At 37.4% G+C, this 27,598-nt stretch overlaps 1 protein-coding gene and 1 long non-coding RNA gene across 3 annotated transcripts in view; one reads left to right on the forward strand and one right to left on the reverse strand.

The window, feature by feature from the left end:
• Positions 1 to 27,598, reverse strand: part of LOC140635651 (uncharacterized) — a 106,949-nt gene that overhangs the window by 38,718 nt on the left and 40,633 nt on the right. The window lies entirely within an intron of this gene.
• LOC140635649 (flavin-containing monooxygenase 3) lies at positions 1,098 to 26,419 on the forward strand. Its single transcript, XM_072830568.1, has 9 exons — positions 1,098 to 1,256; positions 2,827 to 2,964; positions 10,144 to 10,332; positions 13,550 to 13,712; positions 13,915 to 14,057; positions 17,491 to 17,690; positions 20,612 to 20,967; positions 23,605 to 23,677; positions 24,384 to 26,419. The coding sequence occupies exons 2-9, from the start codon at positions 2,833 to 2,835 to the stop codon at positions 24,724 to 24,726; spliced, it is 1,599 nt and encodes a 532-aa protein (XP_072686669.1). The 5' UTR covers positions 1,098 to 1,256; positions 2,827 to 2,832; the 3' UTR covers positions 24,727 to 26,419.

Here is a 27,598-nt window from a genome sequence, read left to right on the forward strand (position 1 = left end):
CTCTGTCTCTCATGAATAAATAAATAAAATCTTTTTTAAAAAATAAAAATAAATAAAATTTAAAAATAAAAAAAAATCTTACCTACACCCCGAATTTACCATTTAATTGCTACCTACAAGCCATGCATGTATATATGTATAAATATAAATATATATATACATATAAATATCCTATAATCCTTGCAACAACTGAACAAGACAAATGGTAATAGAGTAGTATCCCTATTTCATTAATGAAGGAACCAAGAATTGGAGAGACTATATGACTTACTCAAGGCCAAATAGCTGTAAGTGACAAAATGAAGATCTGAAGTCTTTCTGACTATTCACATAACCACATTTACTTTACAGATGACTACTACCATCTTCAAAAGACATTTTAAAAAGGCAGTTCCTCAAATTAAATATATGCCAGTTTATGCTAAGTATCATCTGCTAAATTAAGGAATAAACTAAGTAAAATAATTGAGGTGTCATAATTTTAAGTGATATAAGAATATGCTTGATCAGAAAATGATTTTTAGAAATTTCATTGTATTTCATGAGTGGCAGTTAGATGTAGCTTATTTAGTCTTATCATCAACATAATTTTACCTGGTACTAATGAATCAACTTATTAAATTTGATCTTTTCTGTGATGGCACACTCTCCCTACAATCAAAGAAATACAAATTTGCAAAATCCAGGCCTTTGACCACAAAGGTCAAAAGAGAGAACAGGAGGAAGGAACATAGGAAACTCATTTTAACTGCTGGAATGTCTCATTTAAGCAGCTAGTTTTCTACAGTATTAAGGCGGCTTCTATGAGATATCCTCTCTAAAAAATCAGGACTGAATAAAATAAGGTAAACTTAGAAATAACACGCAATAGAATAGAGCAGAAAACTGGAGTCATCTGGGAAAAACTGCCTGACTCACAGGCAGAGCATTCAGAAGTGTAAACAGTGGGTTATGTTTATCTTGCCTAAAGAGAAAGCAAGCACCCAAGTGGTCAGACACTGGGCAGAGCCCAGCCTATCTGGAGAATTCATGGTTCAGGCTCACTTGTGAGAGGACCAGGAAATGTGTTCCCCTTTAAAGGCAGTTCCTCCTCCCAAATTAAAAAATATATATATAAATAAATAAGTAAAAGCAGTTCCTCCCATTTTTCCAATAGTTTCCATGCAGTGGTGATTTATGGAAAACATTTTTCTTCCAAACTGCCCAAACAACTTGGACAGGACTTAAACATACAGAAGGGAAGATAAAGAAAAAAGGTAGAAAAGGGGAAAATAATGATATTATAATGGGTTGAGAGGGAGGAGGGAGGGATAGATAAGTGGAGAAGGGAATCTATAGTTCATACCAAATGTGGCCAGAATGAGAATGACATATAATTCAGGTAAATCTTTTTATTCTGAGAAGTAAGGGTCATGATTCTTGTCATTCAAGTCTATTTCACTGCATATCTATGTGATTTTGTCTAAACAGAAAAAAAAATAGAAGTAATAGTAAGGCCTAAAGATATTGTCAGAAACAGGAAAAGATTAGGAAATTTAATTTTTAAAAAAGAGAATGGAGGTGGGGGTGGCAGCTAGTAGAAAGAAGTTGTTTTTAGACAAGACACCTGAGTTGTTGTTTGCTTTTTTTTTTTAATTAAGAAAGCGAAGAACATTGTAAGGGAGGAATGGAGTGACTGTCTGGCATACTGAAATGCAGACAGAACCTGACCTTGTTCAGCATTGAGTCTTATGCCAAAATAGAAAGAAGAAATAAATATGCATGTGTGTGCACATACACATGCATATTTGTTTCTTCATTCATATATACATACATGTTTGTAGGTATTGGTGTTTGCATGTGTGTTTTATTTCATTTTATTTTATTTTTATTTATTTTTTTTTAATTTTTATTTATTTATGATAGTCACACAGAGAGAGAGAGAGGCAGAGACATAGGCAGAGGGAGAAGCAGGCTCCATGCACCGGGAGCCTGATGTGGGATTCGATCCCGGGTCTCCAGGATCGCGCCCTGGGCCAAAGGCAGGCGCCAAACCGCTGCGCCACCCAGGGATCCCTTATTTTATTTTTTTATTTAAGATTTTATTTATTCATGAAAGACAGAGAGATAGAGAGACAGAGACATAGGCAAAGGGAGAAGCAAGTGCCCTGCAGAAATCCCGATGCAGGGCTCCATCCCAGGACCCCAGGATCATGCCCTGAGCCGAAGGCAGATGTTCAACCACTGAGTCACCCAGGTGTCCTTGCATATGTATTTTAGTTGTGAATCCCCTTTTCTTTCTCATGTTCACTCTTAGATAGGAAATCAATGACAAAAGGCCAAAAGCCAAAATGACAAATACATATGCTAGATCATAAGTCTCTTAACTTTGGGAAGTTGAGTAAAAACAAAGTGCTTCTTTTTTTGGAACAAAATATTCTTCTTAGAAATCAGGGAGAAATGCAAAATGCAGTTAGGTTAGTAAAGAGTTCTGATCCATTTTTTCAACATTGCTTTCTTGGTGCAAAAATAAAGGTTTTTTTTTTTCTCTTAAATATTTATTTATTTATTTATTTATTTATTTTAGAAAAAAAGAGAGAATGAGAGCTTGAGTGGGAAGAAGTGGCAGATGGAGAGAATCTCAAGCAGATTGCCTGCTAAGCACAGACCCTAACTCGTGGCTCCATCTCACAACCCATGAGATCATGACCTAAACCAAAATCACAAGTTGGACACAACCAATTGAGCCACTTAGGCTCCCCTAAATTCTAATTAAACCAAAGAGTGATACAAAAAAAAGTTTTCAGTAATACTGTTGCTAGAAATGTTCTCTGGGCCTTTATACAGGTAACTATGGGGAAAAGAGTGGCCATCATTGGAGCTGGAGTCAGTGGCTTGGCCTCCATCAGAAGCTGTCTGGAAGAGGGGCTAGAGCCCACCTGCTTTGAGAGGAGTGAAGACATCGGGGGCCTGTGGAAATTCTCGGTGAGTGGGACATCACTGCAGCAGACCAGGAAGTGACGTGGGAAGTGTGTGAGAAATCATTGCTGGAGCACAGGCTGCCAAACCAGCTTCCATGCAATTAGAATCCCTCTTAGGTTTGAATCTACAAAACACAGAATCAGGAGCAGGTTGGAAAGTAAATTCCTTGCTCACTTCAGAAGTAAATGAGATAGTGGGATAGTTTTAAAGGTCTCTGTTTACAGAATTCACCCTTGATAAACCATTAACAATTGAGCCACTTGGGAGTAAAATCCAAAGGCAAATATTGGTTAGGTTTATATAATTACATGAGTTACTCATTTAAAAAACAGGGCTGTCCCCATTCTTTCACTGAGGTTACCAAAGGTCCACTGAATGATTCAGACCAGATTTTAAGTTTCAGGTGCTCTTTGGCCTTTCAAAAACCATATAATTAATAAGACTGCTACAAGATGAACAAAGACAGGACACACTTATTTGAAGTTCTTCAATGCCCTTTTGTCTCTGTGCAATAAGGACTCTGTCAGCAGTCATGCTTCTAGGCAACCATTAAGTCACTTCCTGTGTTGCCTAACAACCACATCAGCAGGTGCAGGGGCTTGCCTATGCTCCAGCTCCCATATTCCAGCCTCCAACCTTAGGAACACTGCCTGGCTAAGCCTACCTCGTCTGTCTTCTTCTTCTGATAAACCATTTATATATGCAAATTTAGGAAGAGCAATAACTCTTTTCAAGCTACTATTTCCTCCTTAAGTACGAAATTAGTATTATGTTTCATATCTCAATAAAAAGGTTACATTTAAGGAGACAATGTCTGTGACAACTCTAAATGTTATAAAGATATGAAAATTATTAATATAGCTATTTTCTGGACTGTAAAGAATTGTTGAAACTGTTCAACATCTTGTACAACATTGTAGAACCTAGAATATGTTGCTGAAATGTGCTGACAGAGCTTCAGATTAGCACGCTATTGACTATTAGGGCTATTATAGTGAGCACTTTCTATATGCCTAACACTGTTACCCATTAATTAAATCTTCACAATAATCCCATAAGGTAGGTATCAGTTTTTCCCTTTTGTAAATGAATTTGAAGCTTAAAAAGGAAAGAAAAAATGGTAAATGATCAGTAAATGGAAAAGACAAGATCATAATTCAAGCTGGCCTGTCTCTCTAGCCTTTTTAACCCCTTGGTAAACTGCTGGGTGCCACTGCAACAAGTGGCCTTTTGGGCTGGCAGGATTTCTATAGGAATCTTATCCAATCCTCATATTCAAACTACTTTGCAAAGCACTGCTGAAGATAGGCACTGCTGATACAGCTTTTGAGAGTAGCTACATCTCTTGCTGCTCAAGGAAGACTAACATTTGAATCTGTCATCATAGACTGATAAGATAATCAGCTGCAAACATATGCTTCTCTTCAAGAAAAAGATGAAATACTCCAGAGGGTGGAACTGCGGGCCCAGAAGCTGAAGCCTTGAGACACAGAAAGTTATTTCTAGGCCTTGAAACCAATAACATTTACCCACTGGATTTCAAAATTGGGACTGGTAACTCCTTTCTTCCTTCCATTCTCTCTCTTTTGGAATTGGAACATCTGTAACTGGTACCCAAAGCCTATCTCATTGCTGTACTTTAGTAGAAGAGAATCTGTTTTCTAGTTCACAGGTCCACATATGGAGAGACATTTTGGCCCAGGTAGATCATACCCAGAGTCTCATTTATATAAGATTTAGATAATTTAGATTATGCCATTTCAGACTTTTGAGCTGATGAGGAATAGATGAGACTCAGGACTTGATCTGATGCTGCAATGGATTGAAACTTTAGGGTGATGAGACAAGATAAATGTATTTTGCATGTAAGATAGATGTGAATCTTTATGGGCCAGTGGACGGTGGTAGGCTGGACTATTGAACAATGGTCTCCCCAAAGATGCCAGGTCCTAATTCCTGGAACTCGCAAATGTTCCTAATTAGGAAAACTGGGGTATGATTAAGTTAGAATCTTGAGATGGTGAAATTATTCTGGATTATCTGGGTGTGCTAAAAATGCCATAGCATCTATGCTTATAAGAGAAGCAGAGGGAGATTTGGAGATAGAAGGGGGGAAAAAAAATGTGATCACCTCACCAGAAAGAGAGATTTGAAGGTATTGTGCTCTGACTTCCATCTTCAAGATGTGCAGGAATGCTGGCATTCCAGAAGCTGGAAGGGACAAGGAATGAATTCTCCACTAGAGCTTCTGGAATGAACATAGCCCTATAAACACCTTCATTTTAGCCAGGGATAATGATTTCTGACTATTGGCCTCTGGAATTGTGAGAGAATAGAGTCATGCTTTTTAAGCCATCAAGTCTGTGGTAACTTACAGTACACAGGAAACAAATACACTGGTTATTCAGTTTCCTAATTACTATACCTTTTTTGAGAGGGTCCACACTGCAGGTGACAGCATCACTTTGCTGTTTCTCAAATACCACTAAGAGTCTAGAGCTGTATAACTAGAATTCATATTATGGGATTATGTTATAAAAGCCTGTTAATTCTGTATTTCATTACCCTTGGTTTCTAAAATCAGCATTTTACATTCTCTCAGCACTTTTTTTCCCTTTGAGAAGTATCCAAACATTTGTTAAGTGTGAAAAAACAAAGGTGCAGATCATTTAAACTTTTTGTGGCTGTTTCTTGGAGCACCTCCCTGTGCCCTTCTAGTTCTCATTTGTGTTGCTGGTCTAAAGCCAGAGTGACATATTTCCCTCACCTGCTTTGATCACTGAGAAAATAAAGCATTTTCAGACTAGGCCACAGGTCTAAGGGAAATGTCTTTCTCAGGAGATCTCCAAACAATACATCAGTAAATTGCCTGGATTTTGGCCTGAAGTTTCATGAGTAAAAGCTCTTTTTTCTGGGCTCACAATCCTTTGTTCACTTCCCCTGATTGTATTCTACTCTCTGGATCAATTGTTTTCTAATGTTTAGTCTCTCCTGTGTTGATTACATCTCTACCAATCTTTCTAATCTCACCAAAAGCTACAAATCACAAAATTACTAGACAAAAATCAATCCTTTTTATGTATTTTAAAGTTACCAAACTGGCTCTTCTTATACTGCAACTGATCTATTTTATCTATACCGTTTTAAGATTTTAATGTAATATTTTAAAATCATGATAGTTTACATAAAAATCTAGAGATCAAAAAAAATCTAGAGATATTTCTTCTTTTGAAAAATCAGAAAATGAGGCAACACTGGATCTCCCCTACTCATACTAATAACGGTCCTCTTTTAAATTAAATTTAAATTCTCTGTTTCACCATATTTATTTTTGGCCCATTACACTCATTTCTTGTAATTTCCTCTGCACTATAGAATTTTTTTTAACTGATGCTATGTACAAACAACAACCCCTTAAATTATATGGAACAAAGGTCACGCCTATTTACAAGATTTTTCATCTCCTTCTTCATATAGTTTTATGATCTTTTTTGTTTGAATGAAACCTTCATGTTTATATCATTATAACTGTGTAAATACTGTTCATTACTGAACCACTTAGTTGATTTTGATTACATTTTCTTCCTTTTGTTTTCACTGGAGTTAATAATTGCCCTGTATCCTCTGTTTAATTTTACAGGTACTAACTCTAATTAATCCCCCAAATTCTCTCACAGAATTATGATTCTCCGCTCAATACGTTTAAACATATCAACTGGCCCATCAACTTAATTCTTCTTTTAACTGTCTCTTAAAGATAGTTCTTAATGCTTGTCTTCCTTCTCTCATCAAAGCTGTAACACTGAAGCCCTTATTGTCCTACTATGTAGTTTATTCTCTCCTTTCAGTAGAGTACATCAGAGTACATCCTCCAGAAGTCATCTGAGAAGTTATACACGTAAAGTAAAAAACTGTAGACCTTGAATGTCTTATGATATCATTATTGGATCTGGATTTCCATTTGGTTAGACCTAGACTTAGCTTTCGACTCTCTGAGATCTGTTACACCAGTTGTCACTCATCTATGTATGCTCTATCTTCCAAGATGTTCTTGTTTGTTTTTCCTTGTCCTTACATTTCCCTTTTTTTTTTTCCCTTGCAAGTTCATACCTCCAATACTTTTACAGTCATGTTAGTAAATTTTGGGTGAAAGAAGTGTCAAATGCATCTGCATAATCTGTCATGTTTAATCAGAAACTTGGATAACTTTTGAATCAGAAAAGAACAAATCTACTTCCATAAATAAGAAGGGTTTGGCTCTTTGTTGACCACTCCCTCCAAAAAAATTACTTTTAAAAATGTAATTATTAACTATATAGCCATTCTCTTATGAACTTTCTACCTGGTCAACTTAGAAGAATCAGTCTGTAAGCATGGGCTCTGAGATGTGCTATATAATCCTGAGTAGGAACAGTTAAATGTCCATGATTAAGTTAAAAAAAAAAAGGAACAAGTCACAAATAATGTATTTGCCTGACACCACAACTCCTTTCCTAGTAATCAGGAACTTTTGGGAGTCTAAGAAAAACTGAAGACCAATCATGTCAGCATTTCTAGGCATGTTGACTATCTCAGAGCAGCCAAAGTTGCAAAAGTACCTCAAACATGTCTCAAAGTTTTGCCTCATTTTTATTTTATGAAACTCCTTCCTTGGTGTAATATTACATAATTTTCTTCAACCTTGGCTTGCTTCAGTACCTCACCTTTGTCCTTGTATTAGTTTTCTATTGCTGCATAACAAATTACTACAAACTTACCAACTCAAAACAACACCCATCTATTACTCTCAGTTATGTAGGTCAGAAGCAGAGCTTAGTTCAGCTGGGTTCTTTGCTTAAGGTCTCACAAGGCCAAAACTAAGGTGTTCACTGGGCTGCGCTCTTATCTAGAAGTACTGGAGAAGAATCTGCTTCCAAGTTCATACAGCTTGATGGCTGAATTCAGTTTCTTGCTCATGTTAGGCTAATATCTTTGTTTCTTTGCTGGCTACAAACTGGGGATTCCTCTCATCTTCTCTCATCTTCTCCCTGTGAGTTCTTGATATTTTATAATATTTTATCCATAAATACATACTAGACTACTAATGCTTAGGTCACTCTTTTATGTCTAGCATAAATAGGACAACAGACAAACATCCAAAATTATGTAGGGAGAAACATAAAAGCATTTCAAGACAAAAGAAATACCTCCAGTTCAGCACAACTTAATCTCCAAATCTCTTTTGGATTAATGCTCAGTCTTTCAGAACCCCCCCGAACCCCCCAACCTTTGAATTTTCCACCACTGTATCTGGACTTATGGAAAAAAAGCCAAAATTTCTTGAATTCAAACACAGATCCGGGGGCTGTTCTCTGGCCCTGCTAGTCTCTTGGTGTTTCTCTTTTGTTTGGTTATTGTTCATGCTCATCTTTTAGGAATCTTTTTTTTAAGATTTTATTTATTTATTTATTTATTTATTTATTTATTCATGAGAGAGAGAGAGAGAGAGGAGGGAGAGAGGCAGAGACACAGGCAGAGGGAGAAGCAGGCTCCATGCAGGGAGCCCAATATGGGATTCAATCCCAGGACTGCAGGATCACGCCCTGGGCTGAAGGCAGGCACTAAACCACTGAGCCACCCAGGAATCCCTAGGAATCTTAAATTGAAGACAGCAGTTGATGAACTTACAGACTGTCTTCTCTTCTTGCTGTTTAGACCCCACTTGCTTCCTATGAGCACATCAGATGACCTTCCCAGAGATACAGTTTTCCCATTGAGTTCCTGAACCAAGTAGCCCACTCTATATCTCTCTCCTAAAATGCTACTTAGCCCCTGCCATGGCAACTCTCCTGTAGACTACCTGCTAAGAGAATTCTCAGATAATTTCTGCATACCTATTGGGAGCAAGTGGAAACTCTCATGTCCTATTCAAACTGAACGGATTCAAGAGAGCTAAACTAAGACCTACATTTTCCTAATCACTGCTACTTGATCATCCCGTGTCAACAACCCTCTACCTGGGTTGGTGGAAGTGGAACCTTTAAGATAAGTAATATCTTACCAAAATTTCGAATGTGAAAACAAAAGCCCCTCTGCCCTCAGTGTTCCCCTCAATTTTATATGAGCTATGTTAATCTTGAGATTTCAGCCCAAAGAATAAACTTGAAGAACTCAATGATTTACCATCATCCTCTTTTCTGCTTCTATTCTCCTTTCTCCTACCCAATTTTCTAAACTTCACTTTTCCAGTTCCTTTAAACCACTGTTTTTCAAACTAGAATTGATGACTCATTAGTTTGCTATGAAATAAATTAATGAATCAATCTGCATTTTTGAATGGAATGGACAGAAAATATCAGAATGTAACTCAAGTAATTAGATATGATTTATTCATAAAACTTTTGGGTTGTGTGTGTGCATTGTGTTGCAATATAAAATACATTACCAACTATAGGTTATGGTCAAAATCATTTGAAAAACACCATTATAAATATAACCTAAATTCTCTCTGCCCTAGGTGCATAAGAAAATATTATTATCTAATTAACCAGAACTACTTCATGATATGTTAAAGGAGATTTTTTTATTGTGGTGAATATACCACAATAAAATTTACCATTTAACCATTTTAAGGTATACAGTTCTGTGGCATTAAGTTTATGCACATTGTTGTATAATAATACCACCCACCATCCACATTCAGAACATTTTTATTCTTCCCAAATTAAAACTCTATATCAATTAAACAATACCTCCTTATTCCTCCTTTTTCCAGCTCTAGGCAACCACCCTTCTTTATTTCTCTATGAATTTGATAACTCTGGGTATCTCATATAAGTGGAATCATACAGTATTTATTCTTTTGTGACTGGCTCATTTCACTTAGCAAAATGTCCTCAAAGTTAATCCATATCATAACAAATATTTGAATTTTCTTTCTTCAATTCTAGTTATACATTCCTAAAAAGACATAATGAAATTCAAAATTTGTTTCCCTTAGAAAAAATGTTAAGAAAGATATATGCTCCCATATTCTAAGATCCTTTGATTAGCATCAAATGGTTTAAGTAAAATTAATTTATTCCTCATCTTACTGAATTTACTTGTGGGTAAAAGTGAGTGATAATTATTTGGAACCATCACTGACCATGGTAACTGTACCCATTTACAGACTCTCTCCTGTTTGAAACTATACATTTACAGGAGCATGCAGAGGAAGGCAGAGCTAGCATTTACCAGTCTGTCTTTACCAACTCTTCCAAAGAGATGATGTGTTTCCCAGACTTCCCATATCCTGATGACTTCCCCAACTTTATGCATAATAGCAAGCTCCAGGAATACATCACTGTATTTTCCAAAGAAAAGAACCTCCTGAAATACATACAATTTAAGGTAAGATGCTATCAAAAGATTAGTTAAAGGCATAATTGTGAGGAATTCTATATTTATTAGCAGATTCATGTTTGTTCCTTTCAGCTTTCTTCCTTGTTTGTCAATATTTTTAACAGTGTGGCCTCTCTGACCCTAGATTTAGAAAATACATCAGAAATTTACAAAATACCACATACAGTTATTAGAGCAAAATGCCATTAACTTAGAAATCAATAAAAAAATAAATGTAAAATAGCCATGGATTTATAATTTCAAAACTTTTTTCTAAAAAATTTATGGCTCAAAGAAGAAATTGCATTGGACATTTTGATATTTAGATCTGAATGATAAATTATACACATCAATCTTGTGAGATGAATAAAGACCAAAACTTTCATGAAAATTATAAGCTTAAATGCTTATGTTAGAAAATAATAAAGGCTTAAAAACTAATAAGATGAAGAAATTAGGAAAAGAAAAGTATAATAAACTCAAAAGAACATAGAATGAACAAGATAGTAAAGAGAAATTACTAAAATTGAAAAAGCATATTAAGAAGATAGAAAGTTCATCCTTTGAAAAGCCAAAAAAAATAGACAAATAGCTGATAATTTGAGGAAAAAAGAACAAAGACACAAATTATATTAGAAATGAAAAAATGGATAAAACTGATATAAATGAAATAAAATATGTAGTAAGAATACTATAAAAGTGTTTTCCAAATAATGTTTTTAAATTGGTTAAATTAAAAGTCGTTTTTTTTTAAGTTGCCAAAACTCACACAAAAAGAAGTAGAAAGTCTGAATAGTCCTTTGATAACTTAGAATTCTTTTTGACTCAGAAACAAACTAAAATTTTTCCCATTAAAAAAACTCCATAGGTAATTCCAAATTTTCAGCAAATTATTTAAATATTTTATAAACTCTTCCAGAGACTAAAAATTAAAGTATAACTTCTAAACTTATTCTATGATATTATAACCTTGACATCAAAAGCAAACAAAAATAATAGGAAAATTACAGGCATATTTCCCTCAAGAAAATTAGTGGAGGAGCACCTGGGTAGCTCAGTGGTAGAGCATCTGCCTTTGGCTCAGGTCGTGATCCAGGGGTCCTGAGATCAAGTCCCACATTGGGCTCCCCACAGGAAGCCTGCTCCTTCCTCTGCCTATGTCTCTGCCTCACTCTCCATGTCTCTCATGAATAAATAAATAAAATGTTTTTAAAAAAAAGAAAGGAAAAAAGAAAATTGGTGGAAAACACTTCAAAAATGAATATAACAAAATATTTTTTAAAAATTAGGTGTCTTCATTGAGTTGCTTTTGGGCTAAGGATACAGAATATTTTAATATCATCAAATATAAAGATGTAATTCAGTACAAAACTCGGTCAGTCACAGGAAGAAAACAATACATTTACCAAATTCTGAAAAGGCATTAAACAAAACTTAACATTCATTTCTACCTAAAAGAACAATAAAAGCAAAGAAAATAAACTCTCACCAGTATAAGATTACAAAGGAATTTTCTTGATCCATAGAAACATACAAATATTATCTTAAAATATGGTAGCCACTAGCCAAAAAATGAGATGTGCCATAAGCATAAAGTACACACTTGATCTCAAAGTCTAATTATGAAAGAGAATATAATATACCTATTAATGATATTTATTTTGGTTACTTGTTAAAACAATAATATATCAGATAGAATTATACATTTTCTTCTTTTTTAATGTGATTACTAGAACATTTTAAATTACATATGTTGCTCATGTTATATTGCTACTGGACAGTGCTGTTCTAAAGAGTGCAGAGTTAGAATAATTTCCTTTAAAATCCAGAAAAAGACAAGGATGCCTATAATTACAGCTTCTTTTCAATAGTCAAGAAATTTAAGGGACAGTACAATAAGTAAAGAAAATAAAAGGAATGACAACTAGAAAAAAAAGTAATATTCATCACAGATGATATGACTTTCTGCATGGAAAACCCAAAAGATTCTAGAGACAAATTACTAGGTTTAATAATGATTAATATAAAAGTGTTAGGCAAGATGGTAGTATATTAGGTCAAGATATACAAATCAATTGCAGTTCTGTAAACCAGCAGCAAAAACCAGAAACTATAATCCAAGAAGGAACCACTTACCATAGCATAAATAAATGCATAATCCCAGAGTTATTCTAAATAAGTGACATGCAAGATTTTATGGATTCAAAAGTGTCTGTTTTATTAGAGTTCATAAATAATATGCATTATATGGATATGTATACATTTATTGTATAATATTTATGAAATACTATATATAATAAAGCTTATAAAAACAATTTGTACCAAATAGAGATTCTTTATCCAATATAATCAGAAGAATTGAAAAAAATAATTTTGATGAGGGAGCATACCAACCAACAGACAGCTGATCAGCTGTGAATAAATATTGATAATCTAATCCAGTGCTACTTAGTATATAGGCCAAATAACATCAACATTTCCTGGGAGCTCATTAGAAATCAAATTTTCATGCCCTATGCCAGACCTCGTGACTCAGAACATTTAAGACTGTGGCCTGGGAATCTGTACTTTAACAAGCTTTCCAGGGAGTCTTTATGCACACTAAAATTTGAGAACTCATTCTCTGAATATAGACAATATCTTTCACTTTAAGGCAACAATAATATTAAAAATAAAATGGCTAAAGAGATATGTTAGGAAGTAGTTGTTACTATAAAAATCATTTGCCATTGCCACCAGATTACTTAGTACATGTGGTACATGCCACTTCTAAGCTATGATTGAATTCACTGTCATAGCTCCAAGAGGGGAGTCACTCAGCACAGAACACATTGGTTATGCACAAGAAGCATATGGGGAAAAAATATATATATTTTATGTGGACACCTGGGTGGTTCAGTCAGTTAAGTGTCTTCCTTGAGCTCAGGTGACCACCACGTCCAGCTCCCTGCTCAGCAGGGAGTCTGCTTCCCCCCTTACCCCCTGCTTGTGCTCATTGTCTCTCTCTCTTCGCTCTCTCTCTCTCTCTTTAAATAATCAAATAAAATCATAAAATATATACATTTACCACTTAATGTTTTGATTTTTTGAATTTTGAATTCATAATATGTATCTTAATAATGGATATTTTTCCTAAGCCACTGTTAAGGATTTTTTCTATACAATTTGATCAAGTTGGTGCCAAATGTACCTGTAGCATAGAAAAGTCTTTCTGTATTTCTTTTAGACTCTTGTATGCAGTGTAAATAAACGTCCTGATTTCTCAGTCTCCGGCCAATGGGATATTACCACTGAAAGGGATGGTAAAAGAGAATCAGCTACCTTTGATGCTGTACTGATTTGTTCTGGACACCATGTGTACCCCAATCTACCAGAAGAGTCCTTTCCAGGTAAAGCTGAAATTTAGGCTACCATCTACACATGTGGCATGAATTAATATCTTGATAATGTCATATATATGCTTCTATTGTATGTAATAGATGTAGAGTGTTAAAGTTCCATGTTATTGTGACTGTGTTCACCCACAAGTCTTTTATAGTAGTTTTTTAAATGGAAACCAAATGACTCATATGTTTCCTACTTTTCACTCAGGACTAAAACTTTTTAAAGGCAAATGTTTCCACAGCCGGGAATATAAGGAACCAGGAATATTCAAGGGGAAGCGAGTTCTGGTGATAGGCCTGGGGAATTCAGGCTGTGATATTGCTACGGAACTCAGCCACACAGCTGAACAGGTACACTTCTCAGGCACTCAGAAACTATCTTTAAAGAAACAATCATTTAAAAGGTATGATAAGAAACAAGGGAAGGGGAATGATGCACAGGGTTCTTAATAGGAAGACTAAGTAGTGTTTCATATATCTCAACTTCCTTCCATAACCTAAAGTTAGGGGTTTTTTAGATTTATTTATTTATTTATTTATTTATTTATTTATTTATTTGAGAGAGAATGTATATGTGCAAGTGTGGGGAGAGGCAGAGGGAGAGGGAAAGAATCTCAAGCAGACTCCCTGCTGAGCGGGAGCCCCATGTGGGGCTGGATCCCACGACCCTGAGTCATGACTTGAGCTGAAATCAAGAGTCCAACCTGACGGAGCCACCCAGGTGGCCCAACAGGTGAGGTTTTGAATAGTTTGCTATGACAAAGGCAGGATATCAGCAAGGAGTGATGCCATTCAACAATCTTCTTCAGAACATTCAGTGTCTAATGTGTCTGATCAATCCCTCCAAAACTAGTGCAGATTTAGGTTTAAGGTTATGACTCTGAGGCTCTTAAGTCCTTCAACCCCTCTGAGTGTCAGTTTTCTCAAAAAGATAAATAAAACAGATAAAAATAGAACCTACTTTTTGAGCTTGGTAAGAAGTTAAAGAATTTAAGCATTATTTCAGCAACATAGAGTTCTATATTCATTCATACATGAATATGGTCATCCCATAGTTATTTGTTGACTGGCTATTATGTTGCCAAGCACTGGCTTGGGTCCTAGAGAGAAAGTGGAGAACAAAACACACATGATACCCGCCCTGAACTCAGAGTCTGGTGTAGCAAACGGGTATTAAATAAGTTAACAAATAATATGTAAATTGTGAAAAGTGCTAGTAAAAAAAAGAAAAGGCATGCTGTAAGAGTGGATAATAAGGGTGACCTGCTTCAGACAAGGAAGTGGGAAAGCCCTTTCCAGCTGATGACATTTAAGCTGAGAACTAAAAATTGAGAAAGGGGTTCAGGTCTGAAGAGGACTCCAGGAAGAAGGTTTTGAAGCAAGAAGAAGCTTAGAGTCTCAGGAAACTGTGAAAATACCCCTTTGCTGCAACTCATTGGGCCTGGAAAAGAATGGTATGAGGAGAAATTGGAGAGGATATGGAGAAGAGGTGAAACAGGGCCCATAAAGGGATGGGAAGGAGTTTGAACAAACATCACCGAATAGCTTTGGGGGATTGTTTAGGGACTGACTGCCTAGAAGCCCACAGACAGGAATCTTATCTCTAGAGGCTATGCCTACTGATGTCACACTGGACATCCCCAACATAGGTCCATTTTAAATTATGGTATTACAATCAGTGAAGCAAGGAGATCATGACAAGATAAGTAGTATAAAGAAATATTCCTGTTTACCTGTTCAAAGCACTATACTAGACAGCATAGAGACACAAAGAAGTCAACTACATAGCACCTCTCCTCAAGGAATTTAAAATCTACTTGGGAAAATAACATATTATATGATCTGATATAAATAAATGTAATTTCAAAAGTTAAGTAGAAAGTCTAATAACAATACAAAAGCTGCCACTGGATAAAAGGATACATAGGTCATTCAAGAACTAAATGCTCTGATTATGGAACTGCAGACCTCACAATGGGAGTAGACCAGACCATTCCTTAAAGGATATTTATAAATTATATGGTTGAAGAGGTGACAAAGGGTATTCTTGGAAGGGAGAATGGCATAAGCAAAGGTATGGAGACAAGAGAACAGCATATTTCACTATTGTGGTTCAACTTGCTGGAATGGAGGTATATAACAAGAATAACAGTTTGTATAATGCATTATGGTACTCCAGTGCCTTCATATAAATGTGCTTCTTTGATTGTGGCAAGAAAGTAGAACAGGTTTTATTTTGTCCATTTTACAGAAAGGATAACTGAGGACTAGAAATGTCAATTGTCTTCTTAAAAGTCATAGAGGAAATTAATGAAGTGTGTAGAAGACTAAACACCAAATATGATTCCAAGGAGCAGAGTAGCTATAGGAATTGTGAGAGGAGGGTCATCTGGGTGGCTCAGTGGTTGAGTATCTGCCTTTGATTCAGGTCGTGATCCTGGGATCCTGGGATTGTGTCCTGCATCGGGCTCCCTACAGAGAGCCTGCTTCTCCCTCTGCCTATGTCTCTGCCTGTTTGTGTGTGTGTGTGTGTGTGTGTGTGTGAGAGAGAGAGAGAGAGAGAGAGAGATGAATAAATAAATAAAATATTTTAATTAATTAATTAATTAAAAATAAAAATAAAAAAGGAATTGAGAGAGGAAAGAAAGAATGGAGTAAGTTGCATCATATCCTTTAAGGCACTGAATGACAGGATAAAGTATTCTAATTTCTTTATAAATAATAATAAATCATTTCAGCTTCTTGAGCTAAGGAAAAATATGATGAAACCGTAGTTTTAAGAGATTCATCCATTAGTTGTATATATGATAAATTAGGGAAAAGAAAATCAATTTCAGAGGCTCTCAACAAGTTGATCCTCTAGTCTCTCCTTTGCTTGGCTTCCCTTATAAAAAAACAAAACAAAACTTGGAAATGGCATTATATATAAAAATTCTTTTTAAAAAATGCCTAAAAACCTCCACTGTTAGGGATTATCATGATAGAAGGGGAGGAAAGGAACACATTCTCCGTGTCAGGCAATGGTGGTCATACTGCATGGTTAGCACACTGCATTACATCTCACACAGATTTGATGTGGCCAGTACTTATTATCTCCATTTTACAAATAAGAGAACTGAATATTTTAGAGAAGTTAAAGGAATTTTCCCAAAAATACATAATTAGTAAGTAACAGAGCCAGGATTTGAGCTTATGATTTTCTGATGCTGTAGTTCTTGCCTTCTTTCAGGATGGGGAAAGGCATTTTAAGTCAAAATGCCTACTTTGGGTCATAATTGCCTGCTTGTAAACAATGGTCATCAGATAAGCACTAAAGGAAATGTGATGAGAATTCAGTTATTAGTCACCTCCAACAGAGAAGATAACAGGATCATTGGTCCTAAGATGTAGACTGGAGTGCAGGAAGTTTATTTGGGACTGCTCTCTGTATGAATACCTTTGAGGCAAGGGAAGAAAGTTACCCTCTACCCTACATTGAAGCTATCCTTCTGGATTGTCCTTCTGAATTGTTCCAAGTTGGGGTGAGACATTGGACCTTTATATTCCCACATCAAACAGTCACTGAAAGGAGGGAATCCAGAAAGACAATAAGACTTTGGGTAAGATGCTCCCTTTTCAATGAAGCAACTCTCAAAGAGGGCTCACAGATGAGGGATGCCTTCTGGCAACACTCCCAGGAGCTGGTGTAATAATTCCATTCCAAAAGTCAGATCTGAGGGACAAACCACTGTACGCACCACAAATGGTCACTACTTTAACGGTTAAATTACTGTTTTTTTTTAAGGTCATCATCAGTTCCAGAAGTGGCTCCTGGGTGATGAGCCGGGTCTGGGATGATGGTTATCCATGGGACATGATGTTCATCACTCGATTTGAAACCTTCCTCAAGAACAGCTTGCCAACAATCATCTCTGACTGGTGGTACATGAAGCAAATGAATGCAAGATTTAAGCATGAGAACTATGGCTTGATGCCTTTAAATGGGTAATACAGAGTTAAATATGATGTTCACACTAACTTTTATTTCAGTGTTAACAACTTACCATGTGTTGTAACTCCCAAACCAATCAAAATAATATTAGTGAAATAATCACGTCTCACATTTCAGAGGATGAAGAACTGCAAAAATTAAGAGTGATTTCCTGTTTCACAATCATCCTTACCAGATTTGTACAGCTGGAAAGTTATATAATACATCATAATTAGGCTCTAGAGCAAAGATAATAATAGTTAACATGTTTTAAGCATTTAATGTGACTTAGTAAGGCTCTGACATGCATTATCTCATTTTATCCTCACAATGACTATGAGGAGGTTTCTATTATAATCCCCATTTTAAAGATGAGAAAACTGAGGTTCAATGTGGTGAATAATTTTACCAAAGTCCCATAGTTAGAAGGTAAAAGCAATTTTCAAAATGAGCCCAGATCTGGTGACTCCAGAGCCGCTCACTCTTAGCCACCTTGCTCTACTGCCTCTCACTTCATGACAAAGTTCAATTAAGAAAAGCAGGACTGTCCCTGTTCTACACTCTTATCACCCACCCTTAAGGGAGCCCTTAATGCCTACGTCTTCAGCCTCCTCCTCATTCTTTTCTATAAAATCCCCTGAGACATATCCTTCAGACACATAAGAAATTACTTTGACAAGGGGTGAAAAATCCAAATTATACATTGTTTACATCCAAGTTGACTTATTCAACTAATATTTATTTAGCATTTATTATGTGTCAGGTCCTATATTAGGCCCTATGACTATAGCTGTGAACAAAACACACAAAATCCCTCTTCTTCTAAGTTTACCTTCTAGTAGTGGGAAATAGGAGACAAATAGCAGAAGATCATATGTTGATATGTACTAGGGAGAAAAGAACAAAGCAGGCAGAGGTAATGGGGAGTGCTGCTAGCAACCCCAGAGGAGGCCTCATTGAAGAGGAGACTTTTAAGCAAATTCCTGAAGGAGCTGAGGAAATAAGCCAGGAGAATGTCCAGGGGAAAGTAACCCAGAGGAAACAGGACATTGCCTCTTCAGGGCCAAGACTAGCATGTTCAGTGGCCTTCCCTCCCTGGGGAAAAGAGGTCAGGGAGAGAAGCAGGAGATGAAATAAAAAGATATCAAAATGGCCAGATGGTGTTAGGCCTTGTAAGCCATTGTAAGGACTCTTGTTTCTACTTTGAGTGTAATGGGCATCTGAGCAAGCCAGGGACAAGACCTAAGTTAATCTGAAGAAATCACTCTGGAGCTGTGGTCATCATTCAGTGTATAGGGGTAGGTTAAGGAAGAAAGTGAAAAGAATAGGTAAAAGGCTATTGTCAAAAACCCAGGTGACAGAGGTTGGTGGCTTGGACTAGGATTATTAGCAGCAAATGCTCAGAAGTGATAAAATATATACCCAGATTTGGGATATATTTTGAAGGTAAACACAAATAGAATTTTGTTAGATTGGATAACAGATGTGAGAATAAGAAAGGAGTCAGGGTCCTCCAGACTTTTGATCTGAGCAAGGATGCAAAGATGGACTTGACAGTTACTGGGATGTGGAAGACCACAGGAGGAGGGAACTTTAGTTTTAAATATATCAAAGTTAGAATGCCAACTAGTCATCATAATAGAAGAATGCTGAGAGACCTAGGGACACACAAGACAGAAGACAGATTGAAACCCTAAGTTAAAAATGTGTATTCACCAGAATATAGGCAGGACTTTAAGAAAAGAAACCAGATGACATCCCTTGAATAGTGAATGTAGATGAAGAATACAAAAGGTCTGAGTGCTGAGTCTGGGGCATGTCCTTGTTCAAAGGTCAGGAGAGGAGGAGAATTTAGCAGGACACACTGAGAATGAATAGTAGGTGGGTAGGAAAGGAATAGAGAGAGAGGTGATAACCTGGAAGCAAAATAAAATAGTGTTTCAAGAAGGAGGAGCCATCAACCATGTCAAACACTGCTGGTCAGTTGAATACAATGAGAAGTGACGGTGAATCATTGGATCTGGCAGTTTGAGGATCCTGGTGGCCTTGACAAGAGCAGTTTCAAGGTGACAGTGGGGCCAAAAGTCTGATGGCAACAGGTAATTCTCACAGTTGAATCCAGCCTTTTTCCAACCAGGATTGCAGCCCATCTCATTGTCTGGCCCAGTTTCTCTGAGGTAGACTCTCCCTGTGGCTTTCTCTCATGGTTGCCATAGTAATCTAGGAGCAAAGCTTTTTTTCTGCAGTGTTATTCACATTCACCCCAAAGTTCATATTTGTCTGTACTCACTAGAGATAAGTGCTGAACAAAAAATCATCCAAAGCTCTCCTTTCCAGACTTTCACTGACCAAAGATTCAAACTGGCCCCCTCCTTCTTCTGGCCTATATAAATCTCTGGCACTCCCTCCATCACCTGACTTGTGCCTTTGTTTACAGGGGCCTCACACTTCACCCTCTATCAGAGAGCTCACCCAAGATCTTTGTATTATTTTGGTCTCCCAATGACCAGAAGTAGACATAACAGTTATTGTCAATCTGAGGGAGAAAGATGAGGCAAGAGAAATTGAGAAACTTTAATTTGATCAAGGTTCACAGTTAATAAGAACTGAAGAAAAAAATCCAAATACCCAGGTACTCTGATTTAGGATCTTTCCTGATATAACTTTAATGTCTTGGGTGCTGACTCTGGGATATAGAGCTCTGTGGGAGAGAAGAGAAAGATCACAAGAAATAGAGAAATGGTTGGCAAAAGGCAACTCATCTTACTTCACAATACTGCCTTACTTCAGTTTTGTTCTTCAACCATACTGGAGACACTCCATGGAATAAGAGAAAAAGCTTTGGTAGCTTTCTCCTCCTTTATTAATTGATTATTAATTATTACGGACCAAAAAACCAAAAAGGTAATATTACCATTCTCTATTTTCCATACAGAGCCCTGAGAAAAGAACCTGTGTTTAATGACGAGCTCCCGGCTTGCATTCTGTGTGGCACGGTGTCCATTAAGCCTAATGTGAAAGCATTCACTGAGACTTCAGCCATTTTTGAGGATGGGACAGTGTTTGAGGCCATCGATTGTGTCATTTTTGCAACAGGCTATAATTATGCCTACCCCTTCCTTGATGAGTCCATCATTAAGAGCAAAAACAATGAGATCACCTTGTTTAAAGGCATTTTCCCTCCTAAATTGGAAAAACCGACCATGGCAGTGATTGGTTTTGTCCAGTCCCTTGGGGCTACCATTCCCACAACTGATCTGCAAGCCCGCTGGGCAGTACAAGTAATAAAAGGTAAGTAAACAAAGAAGATAATTGATGGGGAAGATGGATGCCAATGAGAATGCCTTTGAGTCTTTGTAAAACCAAGAATCCTAATAACAGGGAGGAAATCCTAAGTCCTACCCAGTTTTGAATCTATAATTCTGTATTTTTGGTACTTTTATAAGCAATTAAAAACATCACATAGGATTATCATATGCAATAGTACATAATATTATTCAAAGAGTATTTTGTGATTTATAATTCCTTAGAGCTATTGACTTTTATTAAACCTAAAAACACTAGAGCTGATGGTCTTAAATGCATGAAAATTTTATAAAATTATGTTATATAATTACATATATAGTTAAATAGAATGACATTGCTTGAAAGGTTAATAAGAGAACATGTTTTCAAGCCAACATCCAGCCAACTTCAAATATTCACAGTCATAGAAAAAAATCATGATTTCTGGAAAGTTAGTGTCATTTCTGCTTTTTCCCTGCCATATGTCAAATAAGAATGAACAGTGGAGCGTTAGAAGCAGAAAGTATGGGCAGCCCTGGTGGCCCAGGGGTTGAGTGCCGCCTTCAGCCCAGGGTGTGATCCTGGAGACCTGGGAGGGAGTCCCACGTCGGGCTCCCTGCATGGGGCCTGCTTCTCCCTCTGCCTGTGTCTCTGTCTCTCTCTCTCTGTGTCTGTCATGAATAAATAAGTAGAATCTTTTAAAAAGTTAAAAAAAAGAAAGTATAGTGCAATAGATGATCAGTCTCTAAGGTAGACAAGTTCCTGTATTAAAAAATAATAACAATAAACTTGATTGGGGTCAGGCAAGGAAAGCAAGCAGCCACCTCCAGCAGAAGGTACGAGGATCAGATTCACATTAAGGTTTGAATGCAGTTGTATAAAGATTCACATCATAAGACTAAAAGTCCATGGTTATAGAACAAAAAGGTGTTAAAGTTTAATGTGCAAAGTTTGGTCCTAGAGGTATAAAACTTCTGGAAAAGGGATCTTAGCAGGCCTACTTCCTCTGAAGCCATATGTAAGGCTTCTTGTCCTACCTGACTTGCTGGGATTTAAATGTTCTTTTTCTGTAGGAGGTCAGAACCTGCCACTATGTATACTGAGACATTTTTCATTACCAGGCTATCATGAACATCCTTACAGTTGTGCATATCAATAGATCCCTTTAAATTTCCTTTACTCTTTCCTCCAAGGCAAGAATGTGTTACAGAGTAAATGTTGCACCAGTAGGGCAACAGCCAGGAAGGGGGTGGCATAAAATTCTGCTCAGAAAGAAGTAAGCTTAGGCCCAGGGAGACTGTCATTAAAGGGTAGGGCTCTTACTCCGTTAGGGTAAGTTGTAACCTGGGCTCTGAAGAAAGGAGACAATGTAGAGACCCAATCAATAGAGCACTGATATATGAGTCAAAGACTCAGCCTTAGGGGAAATGGGTGATAAGGCAAATAATCCAATTTGGGGGAACCCCAATACCAGGACAGAAAGGCCAGTTACAGGCAACCCAATGGTGGTAGTTGGTGGGCTTTGAGCATAATCTCTTCCTTCTTGATCTCTCCTTCTGCCCAGGGACAGAACAGGTTCCAAGGTTTGGAACAAGGCCATGCCTACAAGGGCTGTTCAAGTGACCCTGCCTTTAAGGATTGCAGGAACAGAGAGTTAAGCAATCATTGTATGCCTTGAGTAATCAGATCTGGGTGTTCTAGTCTTGTTCAATGTGATCCCAAAATTGCCAAAGAAACCACTCTAAATTTCAAGTATCTCTGGGCACAAAAGCATGTTTTGGTATGGGTTTCAGAGAAGTCTGTAAACCTATTCCAGAATGAGCCTGAAATCCTGGAGCAGTCGCAACTTGGATCTGGTCTCTTGGGTTTCCCCATGTCCTCAGTGATTTGTGCACAGTCCATATCCTCAGTCTCATCCAGAAAGTGTTAGCTCTTCAGAATAAGCTTGGGGCTTGACTACATTCTATATCTTATGTGTCAGGAACTCTTTTTTCTGACAAAGCAGGATAATTTCCTATGAAGTTTTTTTCCTTAAATCTACAAAGAAGTTGCCAATATACCTCTGGTTATAAACTATAAGATACCATTCTTAAAAATACAGCTGGGAGACTAGAATATAATCCTTAAAACTGATTTTAAATATCTGTTAACTGGTTTAAGAGCAAAGATACAAAGATAAAAAGCCATTTGGTTCCTGGTTTTTAATTGTCACATCTCAATTCCGAGAAGACTAGAAATTACTTGTATGTTTCTCTCAAAATGACCACCTGTTGATCTGTTGAAGATTTTACTTTGTGGGCAGCTGGGTGGCTCAGTGGTTGAGTGTCTGTCTGCCTTTGGCTCCATTTGTGATCCTGGGGTTGTGGGATTGAGTCCCACATCAGGCTCCTCACAGGGAGTCTTCTTCTCCTTCTGCCTATGTCTCTGCCTCTCTGTATCTCTTTCATGAATAAATGAATAAAATCTTTCAAACAAAATTTTGCTTTGCTAGACAATGGCCCCCCAAAAATGGAAATACAAATGAGATACATAACTCATGAATAAGATGGAAAAAATGCGACCTGACCTTTTGCCAGACTTATTTAACTATTATCATGTCTTCCCCCCCTCCCCCGGCCTTTTTTTTTTTTTTTTTTTTTTTAGGAACTTGCACTTTGCCTTCTGTAACAGACATGATGAATGATATTGATAAAAAAAGGGAGGGAAAGCTCAAATGGTAAGAACGAACACCCTTTGTAAAGAGAGCCTAGGGTTCCATAGAAAAATCAGAATCTGTGAATACTTGGAACTATTTTAGTCTTAAATGGTTCAGAATGAGGTCATTAGGGTGACAGCTATGAGCTAAATTCATCCATTCAAAAAGTATTTATGGAGGATTTACTTTGCACCTGACACAGTACTCAGTCCTGTTTCATCCCTCCAGGGCTCCTGCAATATATCACAGAAAGAAGACTCAGAAAGGATTGAAAATCAGAGGAGTTTGAGAGTGTGTGAATGTGGATTTCTATTTTCCAAACCATAAATCCTCTAAGATACAGAGGATGCCTCCAAACTGATGGCTCTAATGAATGTGATTTAGCAAATGAGAATAGTCAGGAAAACAGAGCTCAAGTCCTACCTCTGTCACTAATTAGCTCAGTGGCCATGAATGAACTTCATGAGTAAGAGACAATTTCCACTTGTGAATGGGGATAGAAATACTTTTATCAGCTGCTGTGCAGTATTGGGGAATGTCCAGATGAGATCAGTGCACAAGCTAACAAAGTGCAGAACGAGTAAGTGAAGTCCCCTTTCCAAGCACAAGGGACTGATGTTGATTCCCTCTGACAAAAAGCTGTAAAGCATTTTCCCTGTTTTTGTTCCTATAAGACATGTACACAGAGCTTTGGTATTCACAATGATGTTTCTTCTCCCACCTCTAGGTTTGGCACCAGCGAGACAGTACAGACGGATTATATTAGTTATATGGATGAACTTGCCTCCTTCATTGGGGCAAAGCCCAATATCCCGTGGTTGTTCCTCACAGATCCCAAATTGGCTGTGGAGGTTTTCTTTGGCCCTTGCAGCCCATACCAATTTAGGCTAGTGGGCCCAGGGAAGTGGCCAGGAGCCAGAAATGCCATCCTGACCCAGTGGGACCGGACCCTGAAACCCATGAAGACAAGAGCTGTTGGGAACCCTCAGAAACCTTGCATGCTTTGCCATTTGGTCAAGCTCTTTGTTCTTCCTGTTCTGTTCATTGCTGTTTTCCTCGCATTGATCTAATTATCATTCCCCACAGGATTCTGAAAGTTACTGATGATACCCAGGATAGAACTCTCCTATTTAAAAAATAAGAATTTCACACCTCCTACTTTCCTATTCAGCAGGCATTCGTCAGTAACACAGTACTATTTCCAGGCTTTCAAGTAAGCCCCTTTAAGAATCAAATCACGACCTAAAGACAGCATTAATCACTTTTCTTTAGGTTCCACTAACATTTCATAATCAGAACTATGCTTTTCACCACTAACCTCAAGCATCTCCTGAAACATTGCGATGTGATTCCTTTTCTCCTTTAATCAAAGTTTGAAATACATGCTTCAAACTTAAACAAAGAGCAAACTCAGCAGAGTAGTTATGATATTCTCCAGCCACTTCTGAAAACCATTTGCAGGAGAATCAAGTAGAGAATTTGGCTTTTAATTCTATTTTTGTTTTATGCCAAATCCTCCAGGCAATATGTCCTGATTCCTGGCCAAAAATTATAGCATGGATGGGGATCCCTGGGTGGCTCAGCAATTTGGTGCCTGCCTTCAGCCCTGGGTGTGATCCTGGAGACCGGGGATCGAGCCCCACATAGGGCTCCCTGCATGGGGCCTGCTTCTCCCTCTGCCTGTGTCTCTGCCTCTCTCTCTCTCTCTCTCTGTGTCTCTCTCATGAATAAATAAATAAAATCTTAAAAAAAAAAAAGTATAGTATGGAGACCTGGTCTATAATGAAAGTTAACAAGAAGTAACATTAATGGACTGATAAAGGATATAATATTCTTCTCAAACTTATGTAGCCAACACATTCTCTTAATGTCCTATTAATGTCAATCTTTCTCCATACTTAAGACATGAATTATTTTAACTATTTTTGATGTCTTAATTACTTCTTTATTAACAGCGATGATTTTTGATCACTCATTTTTGCTCTCAAGTTTTACTGATAAAATTAAATATATATTTATGTCTTAAAAGATATACAATTTGAACATATGAAGCACAAAAGATCTTTTCACTCCCAATTTCATCTCATCATATCTATATTCTCAATAAGGACACAAAATTCTTACCAGGACTTAAAAAGTGCATAAATCAGGTATTAAAAGTACAACCAAATAAAAATTGTTTTGTGCAGCGGCCACAGCTATGCTGATTAGATCCAAAGCTGACCCGCATGATCACAGGGTTGCTGACTGCACCCAGTTGGGAGGCAGGAACTTGAATCAGGCTTTTGGCACTTCAGCCTTCTAGATGTTTCAAGCTTCTGGTGCCAAGTAGTTGCTCTTCGCCAAATACTTAGCCAAATTCGTGTGTGTATATATATATACCAGTCTTCTCATTCCTCTGTTCCTTCCTTTGTCCTTCCTTCCTCTTTATCTTCCTCTTCTTTCTTGTTACTATTCTAACTTCTTTCTCCCTTTTGCCTTCTCTGACTTCTTTATATTCCTTTGTCCCCTTTGTTGTTTCTTTTGCCTTCTCCTTCAGCAGGAATGATCAGAGGTAGGCATATTCACTTTGAAGGACTCTTGGATCTTCTGGGATAGAGTCCCAGATGCTACCCTAAGGGGTCTTTCAAGAAGGGAGCATATTTCCCCAGATGCAACTACCCAGCCAAACGCAGTGTTACTTAATATCCAACTTCACCATTCAGTCCAATCACTGCTCAAATGTCAATTCTATGTAAAAATACAATCCTTTGTCACTTTCTACCTCCTGTCTTTTGTTTTTCCTCATGGTATCTAATATAGTCGCCACGTGTTTGTGAGTGATCTGTTCCCTCACGAGAAATAAGCTTTATGAAAGCAGAAATATTTTGTCCACAACTGACTATTCCCCCGGGGCTTAGAAGAGTACTTGGCATTTAGTATGCAGCCAGTAAATATTTGCTATTCTTGTTGAAAACAGGCATTATTTAGATTCAATCAAATGTTCCAGATGCAAAGTGTTAAGTGTAAGGTGATAAGAAACTGTTTTGCTATAAGTGGCTGCTTTAAAATGTAGGTTTTATTATTATTTGGGTAGAGTGAGGCCAACATATCAGAAGATAATTACCACTGAAGAGATAAGTTGCTAATTATTCACAAGCCACCCCACAGGACGCCAGACAGGGTGTCAGCAGGGTCAGACAGGAGGCTAAGAAAAGGAAAACATGGGCAAGAGGCTTTATTGTTTCTTTGGTGTGGTTTGCAGGTTTTTTTCTGTGAGAAGTAACTGGAGAGGTAGCATAAGCGGGTTTAGGACTAGTTGGTTTGAGTAATTTCAGCAGGGTGTAGGGGTTGCCCTGAGTTGTCTGGTACCTGGAGTGTGAAAGCCAGGGAGCATGAGCTCTAGACTGGTTGCTGTGCTTATGAAAGCCACACTCCTTGGGCCAGGTGAGTTTTTTGCTATTTCTATGGATTAGCTGGCCCTGGGAAAGGCAGTCCTGCCACAGCTAGCAAGGCTGCAAGATGTCAAAACATTAAAAATAGAAAATAAAAAGACATGATTAATACAATGGTCAAATCTGCTCTGGGTTGGAGCTGGAGAGGGAGGCAGGAATCAGACCCTAGAGAAGACAGGAATTACTAAAGTCAAATGACAGGGATTGAAGTGAGGTAGCAAAGCCAACTCACTGGAGCCTACGGTGGTGACAGAGGCCACCAAAGGGCTGGAGTAGTTGTGCAACAAGAGTTTGGGAATGTCCTGCTGTCTTCAAGTCTTAAAGCCAGGAGATTTAGTGGAAAACCATCTGCTCTCAAGACAATTAATTAAAAGGTGAACATCTTCCCCATATTCATTTTGGGAATATAAATAATAGTGAAAGGGAATATAAGGGAAGGGAGAAGAAATGTGTGGGAAATATCAGAAAGGGAGACAGAACATGAAGACTCCTAACTCTGGGAAACGAA

The sequence above is a fragment of the Canis lupus genome, chromosome 6, assembly GCF_048164855.1.
Source record: "Canis lupus baileyi chromosome 6, mCanLup2.hap1, whole genome shotgun sequence".
Classification (NCBI taxonomy): Eukaryota; Metazoa; Chordata; class Mammalia; order Carnivora; family Canidae; genus Canis; species Canis lupus.

What these genes read in the sequence shown, in the direction of transcription:
- LOC140635649 (XM_072830568.1), top strand. Translation starts at nt 2,833, where the DNA reads ATGGGGAAAAGAGTGGCCATCATTGGAGCTGGAGTCAGTGGCTTGGCC. An exon ending in GGGGCCTGTGGAAATTCTCG is followed by an intron (nt 2,965 to 10,143) that starts GTGAGTGGGACA and finishes ATACATTTACAG; the next exon opens with GAGCATGCAGAGGAAGGCAG. An exon ending in TGAAATACATACAATTTAAG is followed by an intron (nt 10,333 to 13,549) that starts GTAAGATGCTAT and finishes TATTTCTTTTAG; the next exon opens with ACTCTTGTATGCAGTGTAAA.